At 36.0% G+C, this 26,031-nt stretch overlaps 1 protein-coding gene across 3 annotated transcripts in view; it reads right to left on the bottom strand.

The window, feature by feature from the left end:
• Positions 1 to 6,672: 6,672 nt before the first annotated feature.
• AGO3 (argonaute RISC catalytic component 3) overlaps positions 6,673 to 26,031 on the bottom strand; it is a 115,576-nt gene continuing 96,217 nt past the window's right edge. For 2 of the 3 annotated variants that reach the window (XM_008585475.1, XM_008585491.1), the window contains 7 exons: positions 25,358 to 25,517; positions 23,737 to 23,827; positions 20,449 to 20,643; positions 19,980 to 20,114; positions 16,563 to 16,664; positions 8,081 to 8,280; positions 6,673 to 7,498 (listed from right to left, as the gene is read on the bottom strand). In XM_008585475.1, coding sequence (XP_008583697.1) covers positions 7,390 to 7,498; positions 8,081 to 8,280; positions 16,563 to 16,664; positions 19,980 to 20,114; positions 20,449 to 20,643; positions 23,737 to 23,827; positions 25,358 to 25,517 — 992 coding nt within the window. In that variant the 3' untranslated portion in view covers positions 6,673 to 7,389. The remainder of the gene's footprint in view (positions 7,499 to 8,080; positions 8,281 to 16,562; positions 16,665 to 19,979; positions 20,115 to 20,448; positions 20,644 to 23,736; positions 23,828 to 25,357; positions 25,518 to 26,031) is intronic. The other variant, XM_008585484.1, reaches the window with a different exon arrangement.

Here is a 26,031-nt window from a genome sequence, read left to right as displayed (position 1 = left end):
ATGCTTGAAATTAATATTCTGTAGTCATACTTTTCACTGCCTTCCAATTAATTCACATTCATAAATTACTACTTAAATTTAATTAGCTGAAATACTCTATTAATCAGTCTTTATCCTAGCCAAGAGTCTTTATCCTAGCCAAGGATAAAGACTCTTTATCTCTTTATCTGGTTTCTTCACTGATACTCAGGGGTTGAATCAACTTTAAAAGTATGCTAGGGAAAAGATCAGTGTAGCAAATCTTCCCTAAAATATAATTAATGGGAGGAAAAATCCCATTTCAAAGTCAAGTATCAATGACTTCTGGATCACTTGCTATTTGTTTTCCAGGCCTATAAAAATGGTATCATAATTCAAATTCTGAACAATGTGACCATTTAAGCAGTTTCAATATACTTAAAGTTAAAAAAAGAAATGTAATAATCATTTATTTGACAAGTTTCCCCAAAATTGCAATCAGATAAAATAAATCCAATATGTTAGTGTTAGTTTACACTAACAGGAAAAAAAAGATCTAACTTACAGAAAAGTCCCACCTCCCCTGTACATGCAGAAATCTGTCTAAAGACTGTCTTTAATGCCCACTATATAAACAACATTAAATATTCTAAGTTAGAAAATAGTGCTAATGGTTTATTGGTAAAAATCCAAATCCTAGACTTTATGGAATTAGTAGTTTAGTTGGTATATTAACATTCTATCTTAATCTTTGCTAATATTACAAAGAAAGAGGAAAAGCTAGAAATATCTATAAAAATAAAATACCTTAAAACCAACATCTAAGCAAAATATAAAAGTTGCACATAAATTGCCAATAAATACAAACATCACAATAGAAAAATTAATCTTAAAAAAAATAAACATAATTGCTATGAAGACATTATAAAAAATGAAAAAGTTTAATGTGCATATATATTTGCAAACAGACACAGTACACTCCAAACAATCAAGATAATTTTACTATCATTATTATATAATGCAGCATACAAGGTTACTGAGGTGTGGTGTTTTTTGTTTCTTTTTAGTCTACTTCTCTTCTGGAGGAATGCTCACCAAATTCACAAACAAGAACTAGTTGGGTGATTTTTTTTTTTTTTTTGGCAGCTGGCTGGTACAAAGATTGAACCCTGGACCTTGCTGTTATTAGTACCATGTTCTAACCAACTGAGCTAACAAGCCAGCAGTTAGGTGATCATTTACTGCTATTTACTGCTTCCTACTACAGGGGAACATCACTTTCTGGTAGATTATTATTTCTAATAAGTATGAATGGTCCTCCTATTTTCCTTTCTTTTGCTTATTTCCTCCAAAGCTCAATTTTGCATACTCTATTTCTCATTAACTGATGATGTTTTTTGAAAAGTGCATTGTCATCATTTTTCATAGTTTCTGCATTCTAGAAAAAAGAAATCATTTAAAATATTCCTTGTGTCTAAAAAAGAAAAATTTCCTAAAGACAGAGATATAATAATTTTGCCTTCTCTCTTAAACTTATTTCAATGATGACTTGGCTCTCCTTTTATAAACAGTCTTCCTTAATAATGATTAATTAGAAAAGGTTGGCTTTACAATCTATGCTGGAAAAAAACCAGAAAGGTAGCCTGCGACATATAATTCCTGGCAAATTACCTTTCCCTTTGGGCACTTGCTACTATACCCATAATCTTGTTAAAAAGTTAAGTAAATTTGCTGTCTTATGTGCATTATAGATTACCCCCAACACAGCCAAAAATTTTGTTTTCAAATTTACAGAATAAATTTGGTGAGCATTTACCTAGATACTTTACTGCATAAAAGCTTTCTGTGGTTCCCTTGGACCAGATTCAGGACAATAAATAATATTATTTATATGAAACTGTCACACTCTTGGAGTTCTAAAATAATTTATCTTTAAAATTTTTAGCCTCATGCTATTTGAAAAATAAAAATCTACAGCACCATCTTCTGAAAAGGCACTTTCTAAGAACAGCCTTGCTTTAAAAAATGATTTAAAAAATTTAATTCAGTGTCTACCCTGAATAACATCTTTGCTTTACTGAGACCCTAACACAGATCCAACATTAGATTTTGGTTACCTCAAACATTGGTTTCAAAAAGGAAGGGAGCCCAGTGGCTGGATAGATGATTTGACAGGATCCTAATTTTGTCAAACTGTTTCTTAGCTGATATATCTCAACTCTCCATATTAAATTTATCATTCTTTAATCTTTAATTCAAATTAAAATCTTAAACTTCCATGCTTTCAGAACAAAAATTCTTGAGTTTTAATCAACATTGTAAAAATCTAAAGCACTACTTTTGGTGGGTAAAGTAAAATAAATTTTAACTAGCAGTACACAATATTAGCACAAGACTTAACCATTATATCTTAGTTAAAAAAAAAATTGTTGACCGACATGGAGAATTATATACTTAAATGTACCGTTTTTAAAAGTAGGAAATAAGTCAAAATATTTTTCCCTTTGTGATATATATAAGTATATAGTGTGCCTATATATATATATATCTCATACACACACATATGCACACACACATACATATCCCCCCTGCCCGAGGACTCAGCTCGGCTTTTGTTAATCACAGTATCATTTCTAACAGTGTCACTAATCAAGAATGTTCTTAGTATAGAGAGAAATTGAAAAAAAATTTTTTTTTTTTTTTGTGAAGAAAATTCTCACTTTCTGATCTCTGTATTGATTTTTATGTATCTATTCTTGGCTTATTTTTTGACTCCTATAGAATCAAAAAAGTACTTTATACGATCAAACGGAAAGGAAATAGGAAAACAAAGACAGATTCTTAATCAGGGTTCTACTGACATCCAGGAAGGCCTCACTTGATGTAATGTCTCCCAACTATTATTTTTGAAGCTTTAAAACATCTGCGAATTCTCAAAAGGAATGAAAAGACTAACACTTCAAAGAGATAAAAAAGCCAAAATAAAGATGCTAGACTAATGGTGTCTTTTTGCAGATGACTAACTCATAAAAGGTAATTTAAGTAGCAAGTTGCTGTTAAGAGCAACCTGTTTCTTCAACAGGAGAACATCTAAGAGGGTGAATTAAGCAAACATTTAACTCAAATTTAACCATACTGAGTGAAAATTATGCAGAGCTACCAGTTAAACTTCTTGGCAAAACATTACTATTGAGTTTAAAATAGGAAGACTATAGAATATTCTGGTTGTATCCAAGTGGCTGGCTTCTTGAATTTCATAAAAATCAGTGCCCTTGGCAAATTTACGTTAGCCTCTGAAAAGACCCACCAACTTCCTTGAATAATGGTTTCTAATTCCTGGTCTGTAATCTATCTAAATACTTCAGATCTATTACTAGCACTTTGAATGCTCACCCTTTTCTTTAACACTGAGATCCTCTGCCAGCCATTTCTACTGGATGGCAACTCAGCTTTGATTTCTCTAGATATACCTTAAATCTGTCTGTCAGGAGGTCTGTCATACTCAAATCCATTATGTAAACATTAAGCAGTGGTGGGTCATAGAGAATCTAGCTTGGAAAACTAGTATAGGTCTTGAGAAGGCTGGGAGTCCCTAAGCTGGAAGGTAGAGACAAATCTTTATCAAATGCCTTCCAAAACACCCTGTACATTTTTACCAGAATGCCTTCTAGACTCTCTTATAGGAAGAGAAATAAATTAACAGGTTATAAAAAGGAATACTTCCATAGAAGAATAGTTTTTCTAAGAAACTTGTTAAAAGGTAGCTATTAAGAAATAGAGAGGGCATCTGTATTTCTGTGAAAATGTGCCAAAAACCAGTACTGAGGAAGTTGAGTTACCTTTTTTCAAACTGTAAAAGTCAAAATCTATACTTCTAAAACAAAGAATGTCCTGATATTAAATTAAAACTAAAATGGCAGCACCTTTTTGTTACCTTGATATTTCATGTCCTTAATCTTATTTAGAAAAAAAAAAAAAAGCATCTAACACTAGCCTTGAATCCTGCTCATCTCCTTATTATTTAGTGCAGTAACTGTCAGACTCTACATAAATAAATATAGCAGCTACAGTATCATAAATGTATGGTCCTCAATGCCAGTAATTTGATACTGTAATATAATCACATGTATCAGCACTTTACATAAACACATTTGCCATCAAGAATATACATTAAACTCCCAACTTTTCTTCACATGAAAATCAATTAAACTAGTTGCTGGGACTGACATTTTAAAGTCACTCTTAAAAGATACATAATAGAAAACAGCAGACCAAAATTCAGTATTCATCATACAGTTAGTGAGCAAGGGCAGGAGCGGAAAGGTTACTGGGAGTTTCATAACGTTTAAATTAAAAAACAAAAACAAAAGCAAAACCCCCAAAAACCAGCCTTTAAAAAAATAAGATTAGAAATGCTACACCAGAAGTGCAATATTACAACAAATTTTGAGAAGTATTTGCCACTTAACTTTTTATCTTAAAATTCTAAGCACAGGTTTCTTGTAATTAAGTTTGATATACCAATTTGTTAGTATGCAAAATAGAAATATACTATACATATTCTTCCAAGTTAATTAATCTTAAACTAGCAATGTTAAATAGTGTAAGAGCACTCTTAAACAAAAAAAATCACTCAAAAGGTAAAGCCTTGCATATTTTTCCTCTTAAAAAAATCCTTTCAAATAGATTTAAGAGCTTCACTCTAGCATATGTGAGACTAAGTAATTGAAAATTAGGTAAAGCAGTAAATAGGGAAAGGGCATATACAGTGGTTCCCTAATGTTTCCCACATGAATCTGTCCAGCTCCTATTGATAAAGGAAGATATTTTATGATGTGAGCAAGCAAAGACCAATCAAGTTTTTACCATCCAGGATATATTATTTTCTTCTCCTGCCCATGTTCCTGACTATATTCAGTGAAATTTCAATGCAAAAAACCAAATATGTTTTATAAGAAGTTTTTTTGGAGGAAATGGGAAAAGGCTGGGAGAAAAAAATGTATATACTATACAAATATCACCTTATGTAAAGTACTGTGAAACAGTGTTGTATCTGCATTTCAGACACTTCAAAATAATAAACATACAAAATACAGTACTTTCTTAGTTTTCTGGCAGAGGGACAGAAGACTTCGTGTCTGTTGGAGGACATGGGCTCAGATTTTAGGCTCAAAATACAGTAAATTGGCAATAATAGTGGATTACAGGTAAGAGAAACTAAAGATCTAAATTAATTATTTTTCTTTTGCAGATGGAATTCTGAAAGGCTAACAACAATGCCTACTGGAAACAATCCGTAGTATCTATGCGCCGAACCAGTGCAAAAAAAAAAAAAAAAAAAGCCAAAATGCAATTTTCATGAGTTACAAAGTGCAAAGCTCTCCTGAATCCAATGCTAATGATAAACTTGGTTTTGACAGCTTTATCGTACTTCTTAATATCTTAAAGTGAAATCAATAAACAAAAGTTTTACAAAACTTCTCCCCACATTTCAGTGATTTAACTCATTTAAAATGATCAAAGTCCTAACTTCCTTTGTCACTATCACCTTAATTTTAAAAGGAAAGTTACACTGGTGATAAATTAACAAAAAATGTTTTAAAAATATCATCTTGCATTTTCCTGATTTATTTTGGCAGATGAAAATGGGTATCTCGTCAGTATGATTCTTTGATAAACATGATCTATTTTCAAAGAATTTAAATATCTTCTAAATCTTAAGATGTTCACTGTCATTTCTTAAATCAAAGTTCAACTTTATTTCTAACATTCAAGATCAGATTCATTTGGACAATTTCACTTCCTTGATTTTCATTATGATTTTTTACGGGTGCATGGGTGGTTCAGTGGTAGAATTCTCATTATGATTTTTGAAAGACATTACTTTAGAACTGAAAATTACAAAACTTTCCTTCTGAAATTAAGGCTGTATTACTTTGCCCTTTTAAAATTATGGAGGTGAATGTTCCTTCCACTGTCCATGGCAAAGAGGTCAAACAGACACAACTTTCCTTTAGAACTGCTTATTGCACTAAAAGATAGCAAAAACAAGTTGTCAGTTCTTAAAATAAACATGATTATATTTTTATAAAAGATGTTACCAATACAGTTCTATATCAAAGCACTATTCTAACAAATATAAAGAAAAGGAAGCTATACTTCAAAACACATACATATATGTTTATATATACACATTTATATATATAAAAATATATATATGAAAATCACATTAAGGTATAAGAGGCAGCAAGTAAACTAGCAAAAAATAAAACAAAACAAAAAAACACCCAAGAACCCCTTCTCTCTCTCCATCCAATTTCAAAGGCCTCAACCCTACAGAGTTCCAATCTTTTAAAATATTTAGCTTTAAGGGATTTCCATGTATAACCCATAGAAATAGAAGGGTTTAGAATACATATCATTTATCAGAAAGAAAGTTACAACTTCTGACAAGGTTTTATATTTATAGCAGCTCCGATAAACTCACTGAAGAAAAAGAATAGTTTAGGTTGCTACTGCTTATGTACACATTGCACAAATGGCAAATGTAAGTTCAGAGCAGGAGCGGACAGACACATACTCTCACAAAAACATATCTATCTATATATAAAATAATTTTGTTTCTTATGAAAGCAATATCAAGAGTTGAGGACTCAGAATTGTGTATGAGATAGGAGACAGGAGTAGGGTGTGCAAAATAAAAGTAGAAATCTTGTTTGCCATGCTTCACATTCAAATGAACCAACGATATGAACATCTGAATGTCACTGGTAGCATCAGGGAAAATAATGTAGGTGATGAAGGCAAGGGAGGTAGAGAGAGAAATGAAGGCGGTGGAGGAGAATAAAAGGGAAAGAAAGTTCCCCAATGGAATGAACTATAAAATATATACACGGACACATATATATCTATTATCAGTCTAGATCCAGATATATATGCATATGAAGTATGCATGTATATGTTTAAAAAATACACAGACACCTTTTACAAGAACATACGAATGCACATTAATTTTTTTGCACACATAATTATGAACAATCACTTTGATTGTTCATGTAGGTGTGTGTTTTTTAAACCATCATTTACTTTTTCTTTACTTTTTTTGCAAAGATAGTTGTGCTGCCAAGCAACTTGAGGTAAAGGCATTAAAAGGGTTAGACTACAAGAAGTGAAAACAAAACAATCGCGATACTTCCTACAGGAGACCGCACAAAAAGCAGTTGGCTGGTTTCATATTGCATAATGGTGCTGTGTTCCTTTATGAAGTAAACAATCTTCCTTGCATCAAAATAAGGATCCGACCCAGGCCCCCACACAGTGTTGGTTTCTGTATGGCTGGAGGCATGCCTACTCAACTGACTCCACTGGAAACATACGTTGTATGTCAATTCGTCTTTCAGATCTTCCTCTTAGAGAATATACTTGGACTTTTTAAGCAAAGTACATTGTGCGTAAGGTATCTTGGTGAATCTGTACAGCCTTGGCAAGAGCTTGTGGATCTCGCCCATTGCTCTGTCCTGAAACGTGACTTCCTTCAGCACTGTAAGAGAAGTGGCAATGAACACAAAAACAAACCTTCTATTCTGATGTAATAATTCTGAAAAATATTACTTGTTGTAGAAAATTTCAAAAATATTAAAAAATAAAGAGTGGTATAATGAAATATGTGCCCATCACCCAGCTTCAATAATTATTAACTCAAGGCCAATTTTGTTTTACTTCTCTCACTTCCCTAAGATTAGTCAGAAACAAATCCCAGACAACATATAATTTTATCTAGATATGTATATGTATCACTTTTATTGTTACCAGTAATCTCTTCCTTGAATTAATTTGATAAAGCAACTAAGTCACTACATCATTCTATTACTAATGAGCATAGACAGCATCTTTCAGTTGACAACCTTCATCAGTCAGTTCTGACTATCATCACTTATAATATGAAATCACTGACTCCTCTAATAGCTTGTGGAACTTTAATTCTAAATGGCAGTACTTTATGGCAAACATAGAGGCACATACTTACATGGAAGTGCTTAAGGAAATCTCCCAAGAAAATCCTAACATGTAGACCATATTTATATTTGGGTAAGAATTTATATTTGTTATGCTTTTATATTACCTGTCATGTTCTTTGTCCACAAGATGATATCTGGCTCTGAATGCCACCAGGTGAGCATAATACGCTGGTGCAGGTATAGACACAGATCGTGTACAGCGTACATAAGTGTGGCAGAGCTGGTAAGTTAGCAATTGAAGTTCATCTGCAGTAAAGCAGTTATCATCCCATAAAACATGATAGTGTGAAGGACGGCTGGTACCCTACAGAGAAGGCAATGGCATATTCTATTGATTTCTAAACTTTCAAATAAATATTCAGTATAGGCTAAGTTATATCAAAAAAATCTTTGTACATTAGTAAAACATATTCTAATTTAATAATCAATTAAAAAATTTAGCTGATTCTGGGTATATACCCAAGGAGTGAAAGCAAGGATTCAAAGAGATGTTTGTACACCTATATTCACAGCAGCATTTTGCACAATAACCACAAGGGGGAAGCAGACCAAGGGTCCATCAATGAATGAACGGATAAACAAAATGTGGTTATGTACAATGGGATATTATTCTGCCTGAAAAAGAAAGAAAACTCTGACAAATACTACAACATGGATGAATCTTGAAGACATTATGCTAAATGAAATAAACTAGTAACAAAAGGACAAATATACGATTCGTTTTTACGAGGTACCTAGAATAGTCAAATTCATACAGACAGAAAGTAGAATGGTGGTTGCCAGGGGATTAGGGGGAGTGAGAATGGGGAGTTAGTGTTGATGGGTACAATGTGTCAGAAAAGATGAAAAAGTTCTGGAGGCAGATAGCACTGATGGTTGCACAACAATGTGAATGTATTTAATGCCACAGAACTTTAGGCTTAAAAATGGTTACAATGGGGCCAACCCCATGGCGCACTGGGGAGAGTGCGGCCCTGGGAGTGCAGTGGCGCTCCCGCCGCGGGTTCGGATCCTATATAGGGATGGCCGGTGCGCTCACTGGCTGAGCGCAGCACGGGCGACACCAAGCCAAGGGTTGCGATCCCCTTACCAGTCACAAAAAAGGACAAAAAAAAAAAATGGTTACAATGGTAAATTAAAGTTATGTATATTTTATCTTACAAACACACACACACACACAAATACACACAAAACCATTTAGTTGAGCTCCTGTGTGTCCATTACTATGTTAAGTACTATGGATTAAAAGAAAAAAAAGTCAACAAAGTCAAGGGTTCTTATCTTCTGGAAACCAATTCAGTAGAGTATAGGAGAAAGTATCACAACTATAAATGTTTATAGCACTAGTGGCCATATATATCCCTATATGAGAATACCAAAGAAAGTAATTGTAGGGGTGAGCTTGAGGTACTTCACCAAGAGGAGAATAAGTGCAATTTGGCCTTTTTGGGGGCAGTCAGGATGAGGGTCTCAGACAGAATCAACAGCCCTAACAAAAGCCAGGGAGCATAACATTTCATGACATTTTTGGCGAGTAACTAATAGACTAGTATGAGCAGAGTGTGGTGCATGAGAGAAAAAAGATAAAGTTGAAAAGTAAGTTTGAAATCAGATTGAATGACATGCTTAGGAATTTGGAATTTCACTTATAGGTGGCAGGGAGAGCAATGCGTATTTTTTTTAACAGGAGAGTTTTTAGGCATGAGGAGATTGGGTTTTACGAAAGCAATATCAGCAATAATATGGAGGAAGGGTTAGAAATCAGAAGAGTCTGGAAGAATGGGGAGCAGTTAAGAGGCTGCTGCATTATTCCTGGTGTGAGATGGTGAAGGCATGAACTCAGGAAGTGGCAGTGGCAGTGGAGAAGGCGAGGAAGATTAGCTCATACTTCAACAAATATCTTTGAATACCATTTGTTAGACAATATGCAAGATTTGGGGGATAAAATCAAAATTATTACTAAATCCTACCTCCTCCAAATTATGTATCTGTAATGCCCATATATTGTACATTCACACATTTGACATTTACTGAACACTCACTATGTACCGTGTTCTGTACCAGGTGCTGACACAGTGATGAGTAAGACACAAATTCCAGTGATGATAGATAGATAATACATAAATAAAACCATTAGAAATTGAGCTATAAAGAGAATTAAAATGTGAAATAGCACAGAAGACTGACTATGTCTGTGGTACTTTAGATTGGGTGATCAAGGAAGCCTATTTCTCTGAGGAAACACGGAAGTGAGCTCTAAATGAGAAGGCTTGTGACATCAGGGGGAAGAGCATTTCAGGGAAGAGCTAGGGCAAAAGCCCTAGCTATATGAAATTCATTCAGTTCTCTCCCATCATTCTAGCTCCAAACACACTTACCTTTTGCCTGGACTATAGGGTAAGGGACTCCTACCTGATTTCCCCCAACACCACTCTCATTCCCCAGTACAATCTGCACTTTAGTAAGAATAAATTAAAACAAAAACAAAAACAACTAATTATGTTAGTGTCCAGCTTTCTATGGCTTCCCATTGCACTTAGAATAAAATCCAAATCCTTACCTTCATCCACCAACGCCTATGTGCTCCAGCCCAACCTACCTCTAACCTATTCTCATGCTGCAATAGCAACCTCTATTTGATTCCTTCAGTGGACAAAAGTTTTTCTACCAATAGGGCCTGTACATGTGCCTCTGACAAGAATTCTCCTCCCCATTCTTGGCTTGGTGAAATTCTACTCATTCCTCAAGATCTAACCTTGAATGTCTTTTCAAGGAAGCTTTTTGTGACCTCCCAAACTAAATCAGGTCCCCACTTAAATCTCTCTACCCTTCACTTTTCCTTTATTGTACTTATCCCAACTTGTAAACATATATTTATGATATAATTCACTTTATATGTCTCCCCTTATAAACCAAAAGAGGAAGGGATTATGTTTATTTGTTCACTCCATATATCCAGCACCAATACCCACTTCTTAGGAAGTATACAATAAATATCTGTTGACTGAAAGAATGAATAGCCTCTGCCTTTTGGGACTTTACAGACTAGTGTGTGTGGGGTGTATGTGGAGAAACAAAAAACACGGTTACAATATTATCTAGTAAGTACAGCAAAGAGGTATGCATAGGGTAATCAGGCAGTGCAGAGGAGGGGCATCTGGGGGAAGGAGTCAAGGCTTCTGGGACGAGTTGACATCTGAGATGAGTCTTAAAGGATGAGCAGGAGTACTTAGGGAGGAATACTTAAGGGAGCAGAATGGGCAAGACAGAGTTACAGGAATTACCTGCAAGTAGTTTAGTATGGCTGCAGTTGTGGTGTGTGTGTGTGTGAGAGAGAGAGTGAGAGAGAGAGAGAGAGAGAGAGAGAGAGAGAGAGAGAGAGAGAGAGAGAGAGAGAGAGAGAGAGAGAGAGAGAGAGAGAGAGAGAGAGAGAGAGAGAGAGAGAGAGAGAGAGAGAGAGAGAGAGAGAGAGAGAGAGAGAGAGAGAGAGAGAGAGAGAGAGAGAGAGAGAGAGAGAGAGAGAGAGAGAGAGAGAGAGAGAGAGAGAGAGAGAGAGAGAGAGAGAGAGAGAGAGAGAGAGAGAGAGAGAGAGAGAGAGAGAGAGAGAGAGAGAGAGAGAGAGAGAGAGAGAGAGAGAGAGAGAGAGAGAGAGAGAGAGAGAGAGAGAGAGAGCGCGCAAGGGAAACTGTCAACTAGAGAAGAGGAAAAAAGAGAGGAAGGGAGGAGGAGGGAAGAGTGGGAGGAAAGAGAGAGAGGATATAGTGGAAGTGACGGACGCGAGTAGGATGTATCAAGAACTGAGTCTATAAGTTGTCTCAAGATGAGACTTTGCCATCAATGGATATGGAGCACTACGTAGAAGTTTTATCTGTTTTAATTCATCTGATGGAAAATACACTAAATGAGGGCACTCAGGATCATTTTATAACTGTACAGGAAAGTAATAAGAGTTGGAACTAAGCAGAGGAGTTGAGGATAAAAAAAGGGATAGGTGTGAGAGTGAGAAGATAGATTCTATAGGGTTTAGTGATTAGATAAGGGTGGTATAGGAGAGGGTGTGGTTAAAAACAACTTCAAGATCTGGAAATGAGGAGAAAAGGCATACCTGTAAAAAGACATTTCAAAGTCATAAATATCATTAAACTCTAAATTTTAAACGGTGGATAGAAGAAGAACCAAATCATGAAAAATCAGAAAGGCAAGATGAGGAGTAAGAACAAGTGTAGTGGAAGCCAGGTGAAAGATGGTTTTGATGAGTTAGTGATACTAGCATCCGATGTTGCAGAGATCAAGGAGCAATTGTGCTACGGCAGAAGGTGGGCCACTATAAATTGAAGAGGAAATAGCAAGTGCAGTTGTTTTTTTCTTAATGTAAGCACTTCATAGAAGCATATATTTATATAGAAAATACATGGATCATACATGTATGGATTTCACAGAGTGAACATACTGATGAAATCAGCACCCAAATCAAGAAATTGAACATTAACCACATCAATGAAGCCTTCTCCAGGTCACTATTCTACCCATGCTGCCCCAATAACCTGACTTTTAATACCATAGATTAGTTCTGCCTGTTTTTGAACTTTATAATAAATGGTATCATAGGTGTATGTAACTTTTGGGTCTGACCTCTTTGGTCTGAAATTGTGTTTGTAAAATTTGTCCATGCTATTACGTCATCCTCACTGTTGTATAATACTCTGTTGTATGAATATACACTATATATCCAATCTACTGATTATGGGCATTTGAATTGTTTGCAGCTTTTGGCTATTATGACTAATGCTACTATGATCATTACATACTATCTTCTGGTGAACACAGATATGCATGTCTGTTGGCTATGCTTGTATACCTTAGAGTGGAAATCCTGGGTCATAAGGTATATGTATACTTAACTTTAGTAGATAATGCCAGAGAGTTTTCAAAAGTGTTTAGATCAATTTACACTCCCACAAGCAGAATATGAGAGTTCCAGTTGCTCTATGTCCTGAATATTTCTATGCCTTTTTAAATTTCAGCCATTCTGGTGGGTATGTTTAGACTATTCTTTTAAGAATAGTTTGGTGGCAAATAGAAGAAAGACATGGGGCAATAACTTAAAGGACAACAGCAGGATCCAGGAACAGTATTTTAAGATTCAGGTAACCATAGGCTAAAAGAATGGAATCAGAAGCTGACTGAATGAAGAGACTGAAGATATAAAAAAAAGGATAACAGGTGAACTAAGGTCATTTTAAGGTAAGCAAGAACTAATACTACAGGTTGACCCTTTGAAAATGGAAGGAAGAAAGTAGGCATGACTGACCATATAATTTCTTGGCGAGGTAAAAGGGGTCATATGCTGACTGTTGGGGCAACAGACCATGGTTAGAGACCCAAGGAAAATGGTAAAGAAAGCTAAAGAAAGAAGGGTGAGAGGATTGTTAAACAACACCGAAAGCTGTCTTTGAAATTTTGGTGATTCATATTAGGAAGTTAATAATTTAGGGCACTGCCCACCCTTCTGCACTGACTCTTCTACAGAGGGCATTTATCTTTTCACATAATTCCCTTTGGTAGGGGGAAGGCGCAGCAGGCGCCATGTCCAGCCACGAAGGTGGCAAGAAGAAGCCCCTGCAACAGCTCAAGAAGCAGGCCAAGGAGATGGACAAGGAAGATAAGGCTTTCAAGCAGAAACAAAAAGAGGAGCAGAAGAAACTAGAGGAACTGAGAGTGAAGGCCACGGGGAAGGGCCCCCTGGCCACAGGTGGAATTAATCTGGCAAAAAGTAAGCTGTTCCTTGTGCCTGAGGCAATGGTGACCCTTGATTCCATTCTTTTTTGAACATCTAGATTCCCTGTCATAACATCTTTTGCCACCTGTAGCTAGAATGAAATGTTGTCGTGGAGCCTGTTACACATTTAAGAATAACCTTATGTAAAAAAAAAGGAAGGAGTCATACACTGGCTCATCGTCTCTTCAATTGTTTTCACTCAGCCATTCCTACCTTAGCTGTGAATTTAAACAGCCCAGAATCCTGAACAACAAAAAAAAAATTCTCTTTGGTAGGTCAGACAAAGGGGTCACATGTTCCTGAAATGTTGTCGTGGAGCCTGTTACACATTTAAGAATAACCTTATGTAAAAAAAAAGGAAGCAGTCATACACTGGCTCATCGTCTCTTCAATTGTTTTCACTCAGCCATTCCTACCTTAGCTGTGAATTTAAACAGCCCAGAATCCTGAACAAAAAAAAAAAAATTCTCTTTGGTAGGTCAGACAAAGGGGTCACATGTTCCACCAGTTAGTATGTTTCTAACGTATGCCATTTGGGATTTTCCTCCTCCTGTCCTGGAATTTTTACTAAGGCCAGGACAACTAAAGTTGCTAAGGACCTTACCTTCTAAAGAGCTACCAACTTTTGGAACCAGCCACTTTCCCTTAAGGGCTCACTGAGAGGTGCTAGTTCAGGACAGTTCTTATCAATATTCTGGTTTTGGCCTCTTCTCACCTCACCCCTATCCTCTCAGTATAGGAAAAGAATGATTGTGGGTTTTGTGAGAATATGAAATTTTATTTGTTAGGTAAGGCACATTCTCTCCCCTGAAGACAAGTAAGGGGGACTCCAAGAGAATCAGTTTTAAAAATGAAGGCCTGTTAGAAGTGGAAACTGTAATCATGTTCTCCAACTGGATGCTTCCTGAGTTCAGAATCCACAGGCCCACTCTGCTAATAGGGCTAGAGTAGTAAGAGTTCTTGGAAGCAGTTTTGGGAGCCTAAAAGAATAAAAGTGAGCAGAGGAGCAGAAGCCATGGGTCCAAGCATGGGATCTCTGATCTAAAGGAGTTGGGGCATACATCACTGATGGAGCCACTGCTGCCCTTGACAGTTCTCAGCTCCATGGTGGCTATGGAGTCAGAAAGAATCAGAATGGACTACATAAGGCCAGTCCTATCTCCCCCACTACTGATGTGCTGGCAGTCATTAATATGATGTTAGAGCCCTAGAAGGAGTAGGAGAAGGAGGTATCTCACAGTCAGGCCATGGTCCCCTCCTTTCCTTGCAGCTTCTGGGACCAAAGCTCTAAGCTGTGCTGGGTAGGTGGAGGGTGGAAGGAAGGAACCGAGCTTTAACTTGATTTGTAAATTTAAGTTTTAAAAACAAATGGGAATTTTACCTAAAATAAAATGAGGAGGGGGAAAGGAATGGAACTGAGCTATAAACACCAATAAGATTAATAACTAAAAGTGTTAAGAAGGTATGGAATTTGGCCAAAATGTTAAAGGATCTGTCACTCATTGGTAAAGTTAAAAGTAGTAATTAGGAAAAATAAACTTTTTATGGCTTGAAATGATTGCGTTTTAAATTTTAGCTGGCAAAAAACAAGACTCCTTTTTTGATCTCAGAGAAGTTTGAAAATTCTAATAAAGCTGGGAAGATGTGTAAAGAACAGTTGTTAGTCCCTGTGAAATATTCCTGTTTATTTGCTGACTAGAGCAGAAGTTTCAAATTGGTGTCCCAAAGAAAAACTGTTCCCTAAAGTTTCTGGTTAAATATATTGGAGAAATATTCCTATCATGAAGATTCATGATGACCATTTGCACATCAATAGTTTCCAAAAGTCCTAGAATAAAAAAATCTGTATAAACAGCATTTCCAAAACTTATTCATACAGAGAATCTTTTTCTCCTCTATGATTTGTGATATTATTACAAAGCCACAGTAGTAGTGTTCCTTAGGAAATATGAGGGAAAACACTAGGTTAAAATATGTACACCAGTGATATAAGTTTTATGCCTGGAAGGTACTATTAACTTTTTTTGCTAATTGACTATTATCACCCATCCTGAAAATATACAACATTGATTGTAAAGAGGAGTAGATAGAAGAATATGAATAAATAAGTGGGACAATAATTTAAAATTATGAGTCTGAAATGTGTTAGTGTATGTGGGACATATAAAGCTATAAGATACATCTGTTTAGTAAGGCGCATCTTGAAATTTCTATTTTAATCAATAGCAAATAACCTAAAATAGTTTGGGCTATATCCTCTCAGATATTCTGGGAATGTGGATTTACTCTTTGCTGCTGGAAAGTTTGGAAGCACCAAATTAAAGTTTATGTTCTACCAAATAAAGCTAACAAATTAATGAAAAGATTTTCTGAAAAGAATAAGACTCAAAATTATTTAACTGAAACTTAAAGCTATAATTCTACAATTAAACTCTTTTACATGCTCAATATCTATCAGTAAATGTCAAAGTTTTCTACGAAGTATTATTATTAAAAAGAGGCATACATCAATAAAAACCAATCAGGTACTTTAAATTTTTTTGAAGTTTTAGGTTAAATTAGGAACCCATTTTAGGGAGATTTATTCTATTAAACTACTTATATTCTGATATGTCCATAAAAATAAACCCCTCTAAAGACAAAAGAAGGAAAGAAATTTATTTACTGAAAGTTTCATTTGATTTCATGTGGAAACAATTTTGAATGCAGAAATTCATATTTCTCTCTCCTTTTACTGAAATTTAAAAAATAACACGTAAGAATGGAAGTTCCCGCATTAAAACATTTCATCCAAAGTGTAGGCTTACCTGTATTCCAGCATGGCTACAGAGATAAAAATCAAACTCATATGGGTGTGTAATGTCTGTATCAACTGTGGTTCCAGCTGGGATATTGCCACTTCTTCCGACCTAGATTTGTTTGGTCAAAGTTTAAACAAACAAGACAAAGGTAAAGAATGTATCTAAAAGCACTTTAAAAAATGCATAAATATACAGGCTGATCCCACCTTGTGTTACTTTCAGCTTGAAATATTACTTAAGCAGCCATTAAGAGCAGACCTTATGCCGGTCCTGATTCCTATTCTTAAATGTTGCTGAAAGTGAGTGCTGATAAACAACAAAGAGTTATTATTTAGTCTCTACTGCTTAGGTGGCAGTTAATACCAATACGGGTGGAAGACATTTAAAACAATTTTTTAAAAGTTAAAAGTGCAGGCCGGCCCAGTGGTGCACTCGGTAGAGTGCGGCGCTTGGGAGTGCAGCGGTGCTCCCGCCGAGGGTTTGGATCCCAAATAGAGACCAGTCTGCTCACTGGTTGAGCGCTGTGCGGGTGCAACACCGAGGGTTGCGATCCCATTGCTGGTCGCAGTACGGGCGCGACACTGAGGGTTGTGATCCCGTTACCGGTCACGAAAAAAAGAGAAAAAGGAAAAAAATAAAATAAATAAAATAAAAATAAAAGTTAAAAGTGCTCCAATGTATGGTACCTATGCACAGTGGGGTACTCTTGAATGTGTAATTTATGAAAATCAGCATTTTCGTAGGGGAACATTATATATTTAGAGAGAAAGAATGTTGACAACAACATCAACAATAGTCACCATTTGTTAACCATTTAAAATATATTATTTCTAAATCCTGATAATAATCCTTCAAGTTTGGTATTATTCCCATTTGTTTCGGGAAACTAAGTCCCAGAAATGTAAAATAATCTGCACATTAGTATATGATAAAGAACAGAAATGGAATTCAAACACTGAAATGACTGCAAAGGCCCTGTTCGTTTTATTTCATACTATCAGTTTCAGTGGGGAGTGCAGCGGTGCTCCCGCCGAGGGTTTGGATCCCAAATAGAGACCAGTCCGCTCACTGGTTGAGCGCTGTGCGGGTGCAACACCGAGGGTTGCGATCCCATTGCTGGTCGCAGTACGGGCACGACACTGAGGGTTGTGATCCCGTTACCGGTCACGAAAAAAAGAGAAAAAGGAAAAAAATAAAATAAATAAAATAAAAATAAAAGTTAAAAGTGCTCCAATGTATGGTACCTATGCACAGTGGGGTACTCTTGAATGTGTAATTTATGAAAATCAGCATTTTCGTAGGGGAACATTATATATTTAGAGAGAAAGAATGTTGACAACAACATCAACAATAGTCACCATTTGTTAACCATTTAAAATATATTATTTCTAAATCCTGATAATAATCCTTCAAGTTTGGTATTATTCCCATTTGTTTCGGGAAACTAAGTCCCAGAAATGTAAAATAATCTGCACATTAGTATATGATAAAGAACAGAAATGGAATTCAAACACTGAAATGACTGCAAAGGCCCTGTTCGTTTTATTTCATACTATCAGTTTCAGTATCTTCTAAGAGAACAGACCATGATTTCTCTAAGTAGATATGATGTGTCTGAAATGATTCAAAATTCCCGAAAATGGAAAGCTTCTAATAAAACACGTGAAAATTCATATTATACCCACCCCCACCTCCTAATGCTCAGCACATTTAACATCATTAACTAAAAATCCAGGTTTACAAGGCTAGCAAATCAGAAACTATTTTGCTGACTTAAACATTATTTCTGCCATGTGAGGGACTGCTATCAGGTAGTGGCTTGAATTATAGCTGTGTGAACCAACCAGCTAGCCTTTATCAAGCACAAAACAAAGAAAACAGTTCATAATCTACTCAATTATGTTTAATCTCAAAAAAAAAATCTCAACTCTAATAAATTAGCAACACTGAATCTCCTAATTACTATGTATAAAAAGTTGTGCTCTATTTAGTGAGGCAGCAGAATACCTGGGTTCACATCCCAGCTCCACCTGTTTCTAGTTGTGTGATCTAGAGCATGGTATTTCACTTCTCTGTACTTCTTTTTCTCATCTAGAATTATAACCCATCTATTATTAGTAGTACTATTTAGAGCAAAGGTGAAAGAAAAGCAAACAAATGAATGAGTGGCACAAGTAAATGTCAGTTGTTCATGACAACTACATCTAACTTAGGTTTTCCTAATCCTACTTTTGAAGAAAACTTTGGTTTTCTAGGTACAGAAATGTACCTAGTAATTTGGGGTCAAAAGTCTTTAAAACCTGGAGGCCATAATAAAATTACTACCTTTATTAGAGAGGTGGTACAGCACAGTGTTAGGAGCACTCTGGAGCCAGACAGCCTGGAATTAAGTCCTGCCTCTATCAATTACTAGCTTTGTAACCTTGGGAGGTTATTTAAGATCTATGTGCCACAGTTTCTTCATGTACAAGATGGGGATGATAATAACTACCTCAGTGTGGTTTGTGAGGATTAAATCAGTTAAATTCGTAAAAAATACTTACAGCAATATCTGCTATTATTATTTCTTCTTCTGTATTACTACCACCATCACCATCACCCTTCAACTAGCTAACCTTCAGGTACTTAGTATGTACCAAAAACTGTTCTAAGTATATTACATATTTTGTTTAATCCTCTCAGCAACTCAAATTAGGTAGATATCCAATCCTGCCATGAAGGAAACAGGCACAGAGACGTGAAGTTGCTTGCCCAAAGGTACACTATGGGTGTATACACCAAAGGCAAGACACTCCTCTCTCCTAGTCCTTCTGACCAAATCCCAATCCCAAGGGGACACTGACACTTGCAACCCTCAGATTTCTCTGCTCCAAGATTTGTAGGATTAAGGCAGATAGGATCAGAGCACTGGAAATAACAGCAAGCCTGCTACTTGCCTATGATGCACACACAGGCGCATTTCCCTAGGTATTTATACCTCCCTTCCCTTCCTAATTGTAAAAATACATATTCACATTATAAAATACAGAAAATAATTCTGTGACTTTTAAAGGAAGCATCGTTTAAAAGTTAGTTTGTATAAATTTCCACTTTAAAAAAAACTATTTCTAAATATATTTTTAAAAAAGAATGTATCTTTTTTTCCTTTACATTTAAGGAAAATATGAAAAGAAAACAATTTTAAAACTATGAGTTTCTTCATAATGGTAAGAAAGTAGAATGGGATTTTGAACATTGGGAATGTTACTAGAAATTCCAAAAATTTAAGAAGTAATAACCTATTTTGATGCTTCTATACTCATAATCTAATTGTGATCTATTACAATACACTGGAAACGCAGCTGTTGGCAAAGGGACCTTGTTAGGTACAACTATGTAGGATAAGTTTGGCTTACAATAGTAATACAACAGATGCAAAATTACCCTTTCTGTCCTATCAGCACAAAATAATCGTGTGTGATGTCTCTTCTGAACTACAATGTAGGTTATTCCAGGTTGATAGTCTTTCTCCAAACTGATGCAGGCTTCTCGAATTGCTAGTAGTTCATAATATAATACCTAGAGAAGAGAAAATGGAAAGATTTAATACAGTTTGCTGTTTTCTTTTATATACTTCAAAGTAAGGTAATAATTTAGACTCAGGATTTCTTAATATCATCACTTTATAGCTAAATAGACGTCTCTATTCCATTTTAACTACTAACAGAGCATGGTCTTAGCAATCATGGCTTACATATATATAATGAACATTTTATAAGGGAAATTCTACTCAAACATCAAATTTTGACTTTAGGAACTCTCAACTTAAGGCTTTTAACTTCAGAACTACACACCATGTCATAAGTACAGTATCTGATTTAACCACAGTCTGATGAGATCCCAGGCAACCAACCTGCCTAAACTGTCCCTCCGAAACGCCATCCCGATAAAAGATGATACGAGTAGGTTTGAACCGAGTTGACTTATAAAACTGAATGAGAAGTTCCCGAACCATGGAGGCCAAGTCCTGGATGATCTCCTGTCGGGGTCTCTGAACTCTTACTGTGGCACAGTATCTGCTTGGATGGGCATCCATACTACCTACAACCTAGGTTAGAAAAAGTAAAGTAAAATAGAAATCAAGATAATTAAAATTACATGGATTTCATTTACACTTGTATTTTACTACAAGCGTGGTGTTTCTCACTGTTTGAGAGTCATCAAACGTAGATAATTCTCAGTGAAGAATAGAATAGAAGACCCGGGACAGGGTTAAAAACTATTTTCCTGTAAGTAGGCTGCACTTTATTTTATTTTTTTATTTTTATTTTTGTCTTTTTCCGTGTCCGGCAACGGATCGCAACCCTCAGTGTTGCCCCCATACCGGACCGGGGACCGGCAACGGGATCGCAACCCTCAGCGTTGCTCCCGCGCCTCGCTCAGCCAGTGAGCGGGAACCAGTCTGTATGTGGGATCCGAACCCTCGGGCGGGAGCGCCGCCGCGCTTCCCAAGCGGCGCACTTATCCAGTGCGCCACCAGGCCGGCCCTAGGCTGCACTTTACATTTAAAGATTAGATTCTAATCGTTGCTGGTAGACTTAAAAATTAGTGAGGCAAGAAAGAGACAAAAAGATGCATAAAAAGAGAATAAAAGAAAAAAAAAAAGACTGATTCAAACTCTTGATTTCTTTTCATATCTCTCATACTTTAGTAACTTTAGCATCATCTTAGAACTGTTATTATTTTATGCTTCATAAATTTTAAAATCAGAATTTTCCTTCTCTTACTGTAATCAATTCCTAGACCAGAAGGCATGAATCTATAGTCAGTCTTTTTTTTTTTTTTGGTGGCTAGCTGGTACTGGGATCCGAACCGGTGACCTTGGTGTTATAGTCAGTCTTACTATGTTGTATTTGTGTTCTGTATCTGGTCCTCAGAGAAGTTAATCTTGGTTTTGAGACTATCTTAATTTTTTCTTTCTGTATCTTGTTTAATATTGTTATGTGTTTGGAGCAGAGGAGACCTCAAAGCATGAACTTACAACATTATTATGATCAGAGCCCAGACTGGTCACTCTACCTCCGTACTTTCTTTCTTCAAAGGTAGTCTATACCAAAATCAAGCTTCAAAAATGGAACTTGATCATTTCTTTCCCTTGAATGGTTTCTCATCACTAAAGAAGAAATGCAAACCACTCTCATGGCACAAAATGCCTCACAAAAGCTTACTAGCTTCACAGTCTTCCCAACAGGTTCAGCATCCTATGGATGCACAATCAGTATGTATTCTGCAAATATTCAAAAATGTGAAAAAATCCAAAATCCAAAACACTTCTTCTGGTCTTAAACATTTCAGATAAGGGATACTCAACCTGTAGTATATCCCAATTCCCTGTATTTCTCTACATTCCCAAAACACACCAGGTCTTTGCAATTTAAATTTTATTTTACCTTGTTATCACTATAGAACCTATTATTCTATGTGGCATTTACTACTTGTTTCTCACACTACCTTTAAGTTCTGGGGAAGAAAAGCCAAACAGCAAAAAGAATCAATTAATTAACTCTACTTACAAGACTTCTGATAACCGAAGAAGAAAGTCGATATTTGGTAGAAATGGATTTGTTAGAAAAAGACAATGACTACTAGAAGTCCCAAAGAATTAAAATATGCTTAAACTTTCTTGAAAAATGACCCTGAAGTAGCAAATCCAAGGTAGTCTTTTGATGTTTTTCTTTATCATTATATCTTCTATAAGAATACTTTTATGAATATCAGAGATGGCTCACCACTACCTCTGGAACACTTGAAATGAAAACTCATACAGAACATTAGGAATACAAAGCAATACAATTTATTAATAGATAAAAATCAATTTTCTTCACTAAGGAAAATAAGTTTGGAATTTTTATGTGAAAACTTTAATAATACTATTATTTGTTAAAATTTAAAATTTATGTAAAGGCTGGCTGGTTTGCTCAGTTGGTTAGAGAGTAGAGCTGTAACACCAAGGTCAAGGGTTGGGACGCCCATGCTGGCCAGCTGCCAAAAAATAAAAATAAAATAAAATAAAATTTATGTAAAGATTATTATAATGGATGACAGAAAAAATATAAGGGGCTGACTGCTTAGCTGACTTGGGAGAGTATGGTGCTGATAATACCAAGGTCAAGGGTTCAGATCCCTGGGCTGGCCAAAAAAAAAGTCTTGCATTTTAATTTCTGAAATTTATCAAGTATGCCTAAAAGATGTTGACATTTTCAAAATGCTCACATTTGTTAAAATCAAGCAATTTTCAAAGTGGGTAAAATATTATTAGGCTTTCTGAAGTTTATAAGAAATACACTTAAGCTGACACAAACTTACAAATATAGAGTTGAGCAAAGACGTAATAGGCAGATGTTAAAAGTAGGAGTGGTAGTATTAAACAAAGAATTCAGGTATGAAATATTAAATTGGATGAAGGTAGAAATTTTATATTGGAAAAAAATGTAATCCATCAAGTTTAAATGTAATGCATCTTTCTATAATGAAGATACTACTGAAATCTATAAATAAGCTCTTTGAACAAGAAAAAGTAACTGAAAATACAGGCTAGCCAGTTAGCTCAGGTGGTTAGAGTGCAATGTCATAACACCAGGTCAAGGGTTTGGATTCCCATACTGGCCTGTTCCCCCCGCCAACCCTCTCCCTGCCAAAAGCAACTGAAAATATACAATCACAGAGTGGGCAAGTAGAAAAATTAAAGTAGTGTACAGAGCACTACGCCAACCCTCCCCCTGCCAAAAGCAACTGAAAATATACAATCACAGAGTGGGCAAGTAGAAAAATTAAAGTAGTGTACAGAGCACTACGCCAACCCTCCCCCTGCCAAAAGCAACTGAAAATATACAATCACAGAGTGGGCAAGTAGAAAAATTAAAGTAGTGTACAGAGCACTACGCCAACCCTCCCCCTGCCAAAAGCAACTGAAAATATACAATCACAGAGTGGGCAAGTAGAAAAATTAAAGTAGTGTACAGAACATTTTGGTAATATAATTAAGAAACTTGATTTAACACTTATATATGCAGCCCCCAAACTAGAGAAATATCATTATCATTCAAACCAGAGAAATATCATTAAAATTCAAAAAGCTGAAACCAAAATGTTGATATTGGTCTAAACTTTAGATATGGTAAACCTGCTTAATGACACTCACAGCAGCAATAGAAGGCTTCTTTCCATCCCCAGCAGGTGGATGAGTGACATCTGCTCCCAAAAATATCACTGGTTGCTGGAACACAGAAGGCCTTAAACACATTTTTTAAAAGGATTAGATAATTCAGTTTTTTCATTATCTTTATCTGTTTGACGTGATTGCAACACAACTGCAAATTAATGATAGCAAAGAGGAAGTCCCACATAGACAGCTTCATAGGTCTGAACTACTGACTGCTTTATCCTCTTAATTCATGAATCCCTAGTCAATGAAGTAAAAACTGTCACAACAGGTATTTCCAATGTCTTATTCAAAGCAGCTTTTTGTCTTAAGCAGTGGTGCGCGTGGTTGCAAAGGACAATTGATGCTACTGTTCTCTGTAACAGGCACAGAATGATAAACCTCATATTAATCCACTTATTTTTTATCAATATTTTAAAATATGAGTATACTTACATTTCAAGCCTATGTATGTTTTCAAGGATAAAAAAGAATCATTAAACTTTTTTTTTTTTCCTTTTTGTCTTTTTTTACTGACCGCGAACGGGATCGCAACCCTCAATGTTGCGACCGTACCGGGGACCGGCAACGGGATCGCAACCCTCGGTGTTGCGCCTGCACCGCGCTCAGCCAGTGAGCGGGAACCGGTCTCCACATGGGATCCGAACCCTCGGCGGGAGCGCCGCCGCACTCCCAAGCGGCGCACTCTCCAGTGCGCCACTGGGCCGGCCCATTAAACTTTAGACTGGAAGGAATTATGGGAGTCTACCACTCCCTCTCCCCTGCCCAAAAGTATAAATTTGAGTAATATGTACTTAATAGTCATAGCGTAGCTAGTATTTCCTTTTACTTTAAAACTGTACCCTTTAAGTTTCAAAGAATTGTCTCTTGGTTCTTAGATATGATAAAATTCTATATTCACCTCATTTATGAATCTTATATTTAAGTGACTGGAAGTAGAGGCAGCATGAAAAACAGAAGAAAAGGGTTTTTGTGTCAAACACACATGGGTCAATCCTTGTTCTAATGCTTATTTGTGGTGCATGCTGGTCAAGACTCTTAAATTCTCTGAGTCCTAGTTGCTTCGACTATTAAAAGGAAACCTGTTGTTCAATTCTCTGAATAATAGCCTTTTCCCCAGCGACATGTATAACCAGCTACTTCCTGTCTGCAGGTCATGATGTCTCCCTGCAGTAGGGTTCATATGGCTTACTTAATTGACTAGCCACATGGTCCTCCACCTGTCCTTTCCTCTCCCTCACATTCTAGGTGAGTGAGTAGCCTCACAAAACCAAGCTGAAGATGACTATCAAATATAGAGAAAATTCTTCAAGCTGGGCTCTCCAATGAGCAATAAATAAAGTTCTCAATACTTTCTGGCTAGGCAAGAGATACTTTGCATAAATGAAAATGGAGGGGTGGGGAAATTTTCTCAAGGGAATCTCTTAACTTTGCCAATTCAAACTATTTTAATTTTCTGTCAAAATGTTTATGTATCTCCCATGGCAGGAATCATTAAAGTTTTCTCTCACACAAATCTTACAGTTTAGATATAGCCATATACAGAAAAATGAAGATATGAAAAATAATGAATATTTTCATAAGGGATTATCTATCTTACCTTTGATGAGGTACAAGAATATTATTGATCCCTCCAAGTTTAACATTTATCTTTAGGCACAAGTTTGAGAGAGTTTGAGGAGATGTTTTTATCACATTCTTGACTTGTACACATTGTGTAGCCATACCCAAAAGTGTATCTCCTACACGTTTCACCTCCGCTATGAAACAAATGCAAATATCTCTAGTCAGAAAAAAAGACCTGAAAATGAATTAAATTACTGAAAATAAAGCTACTGTTTTCCCCTTGAAATACATCATTGTATCACAGGACACTAAAAACTACACCAATGCTAAAATAATGCTGTTAAAATTTAAAGTATACTGCCTTAAAGATTAGTTTAAGTATTTAGTGATATTTCCAGTTGTTCTCTTCTTTGTATAAAAAAAGTATATATTTACCACCATAAACATAGCGTAAACACAATAACTGAAGAACCATAAAGATAAAAATTTACATAATCCCTTGTTATTTTATTGTACCCTCTTCCAGTAATTTTCTCATTTATATTATTTTATTGCACTTATAATCATAGTATACTTACAGCTTTCAATTCAATTCTTTAAACTTTAATTTAAAAAATGCAGAGGTTAGGGCCGGCCCGGTGGCGCACTGGATAGTGCGCCGCTTGGGAAGCGCGGCGGCGCTCCTGCCCGAGGGTTCGGATCCCACAT

Source organism: Galeopterus variegatus, unplaced genomic scaffold (genome assembly GCF_000696425.1).
Source record: "Galeopterus variegatus unplaced genomic scaffold, G_variegatus-3.0.2 Scaffold106, whole genome shotgun sequence".
NCBI lineage: Eukaryota > Metazoa > Chordata > Mammalia > Dermoptera > Cynocephalidae > Galeopterus > Galeopterus variegatus.
This window is presented reverse-complemented; position numbering and strand designations above follow the sequence as displayed.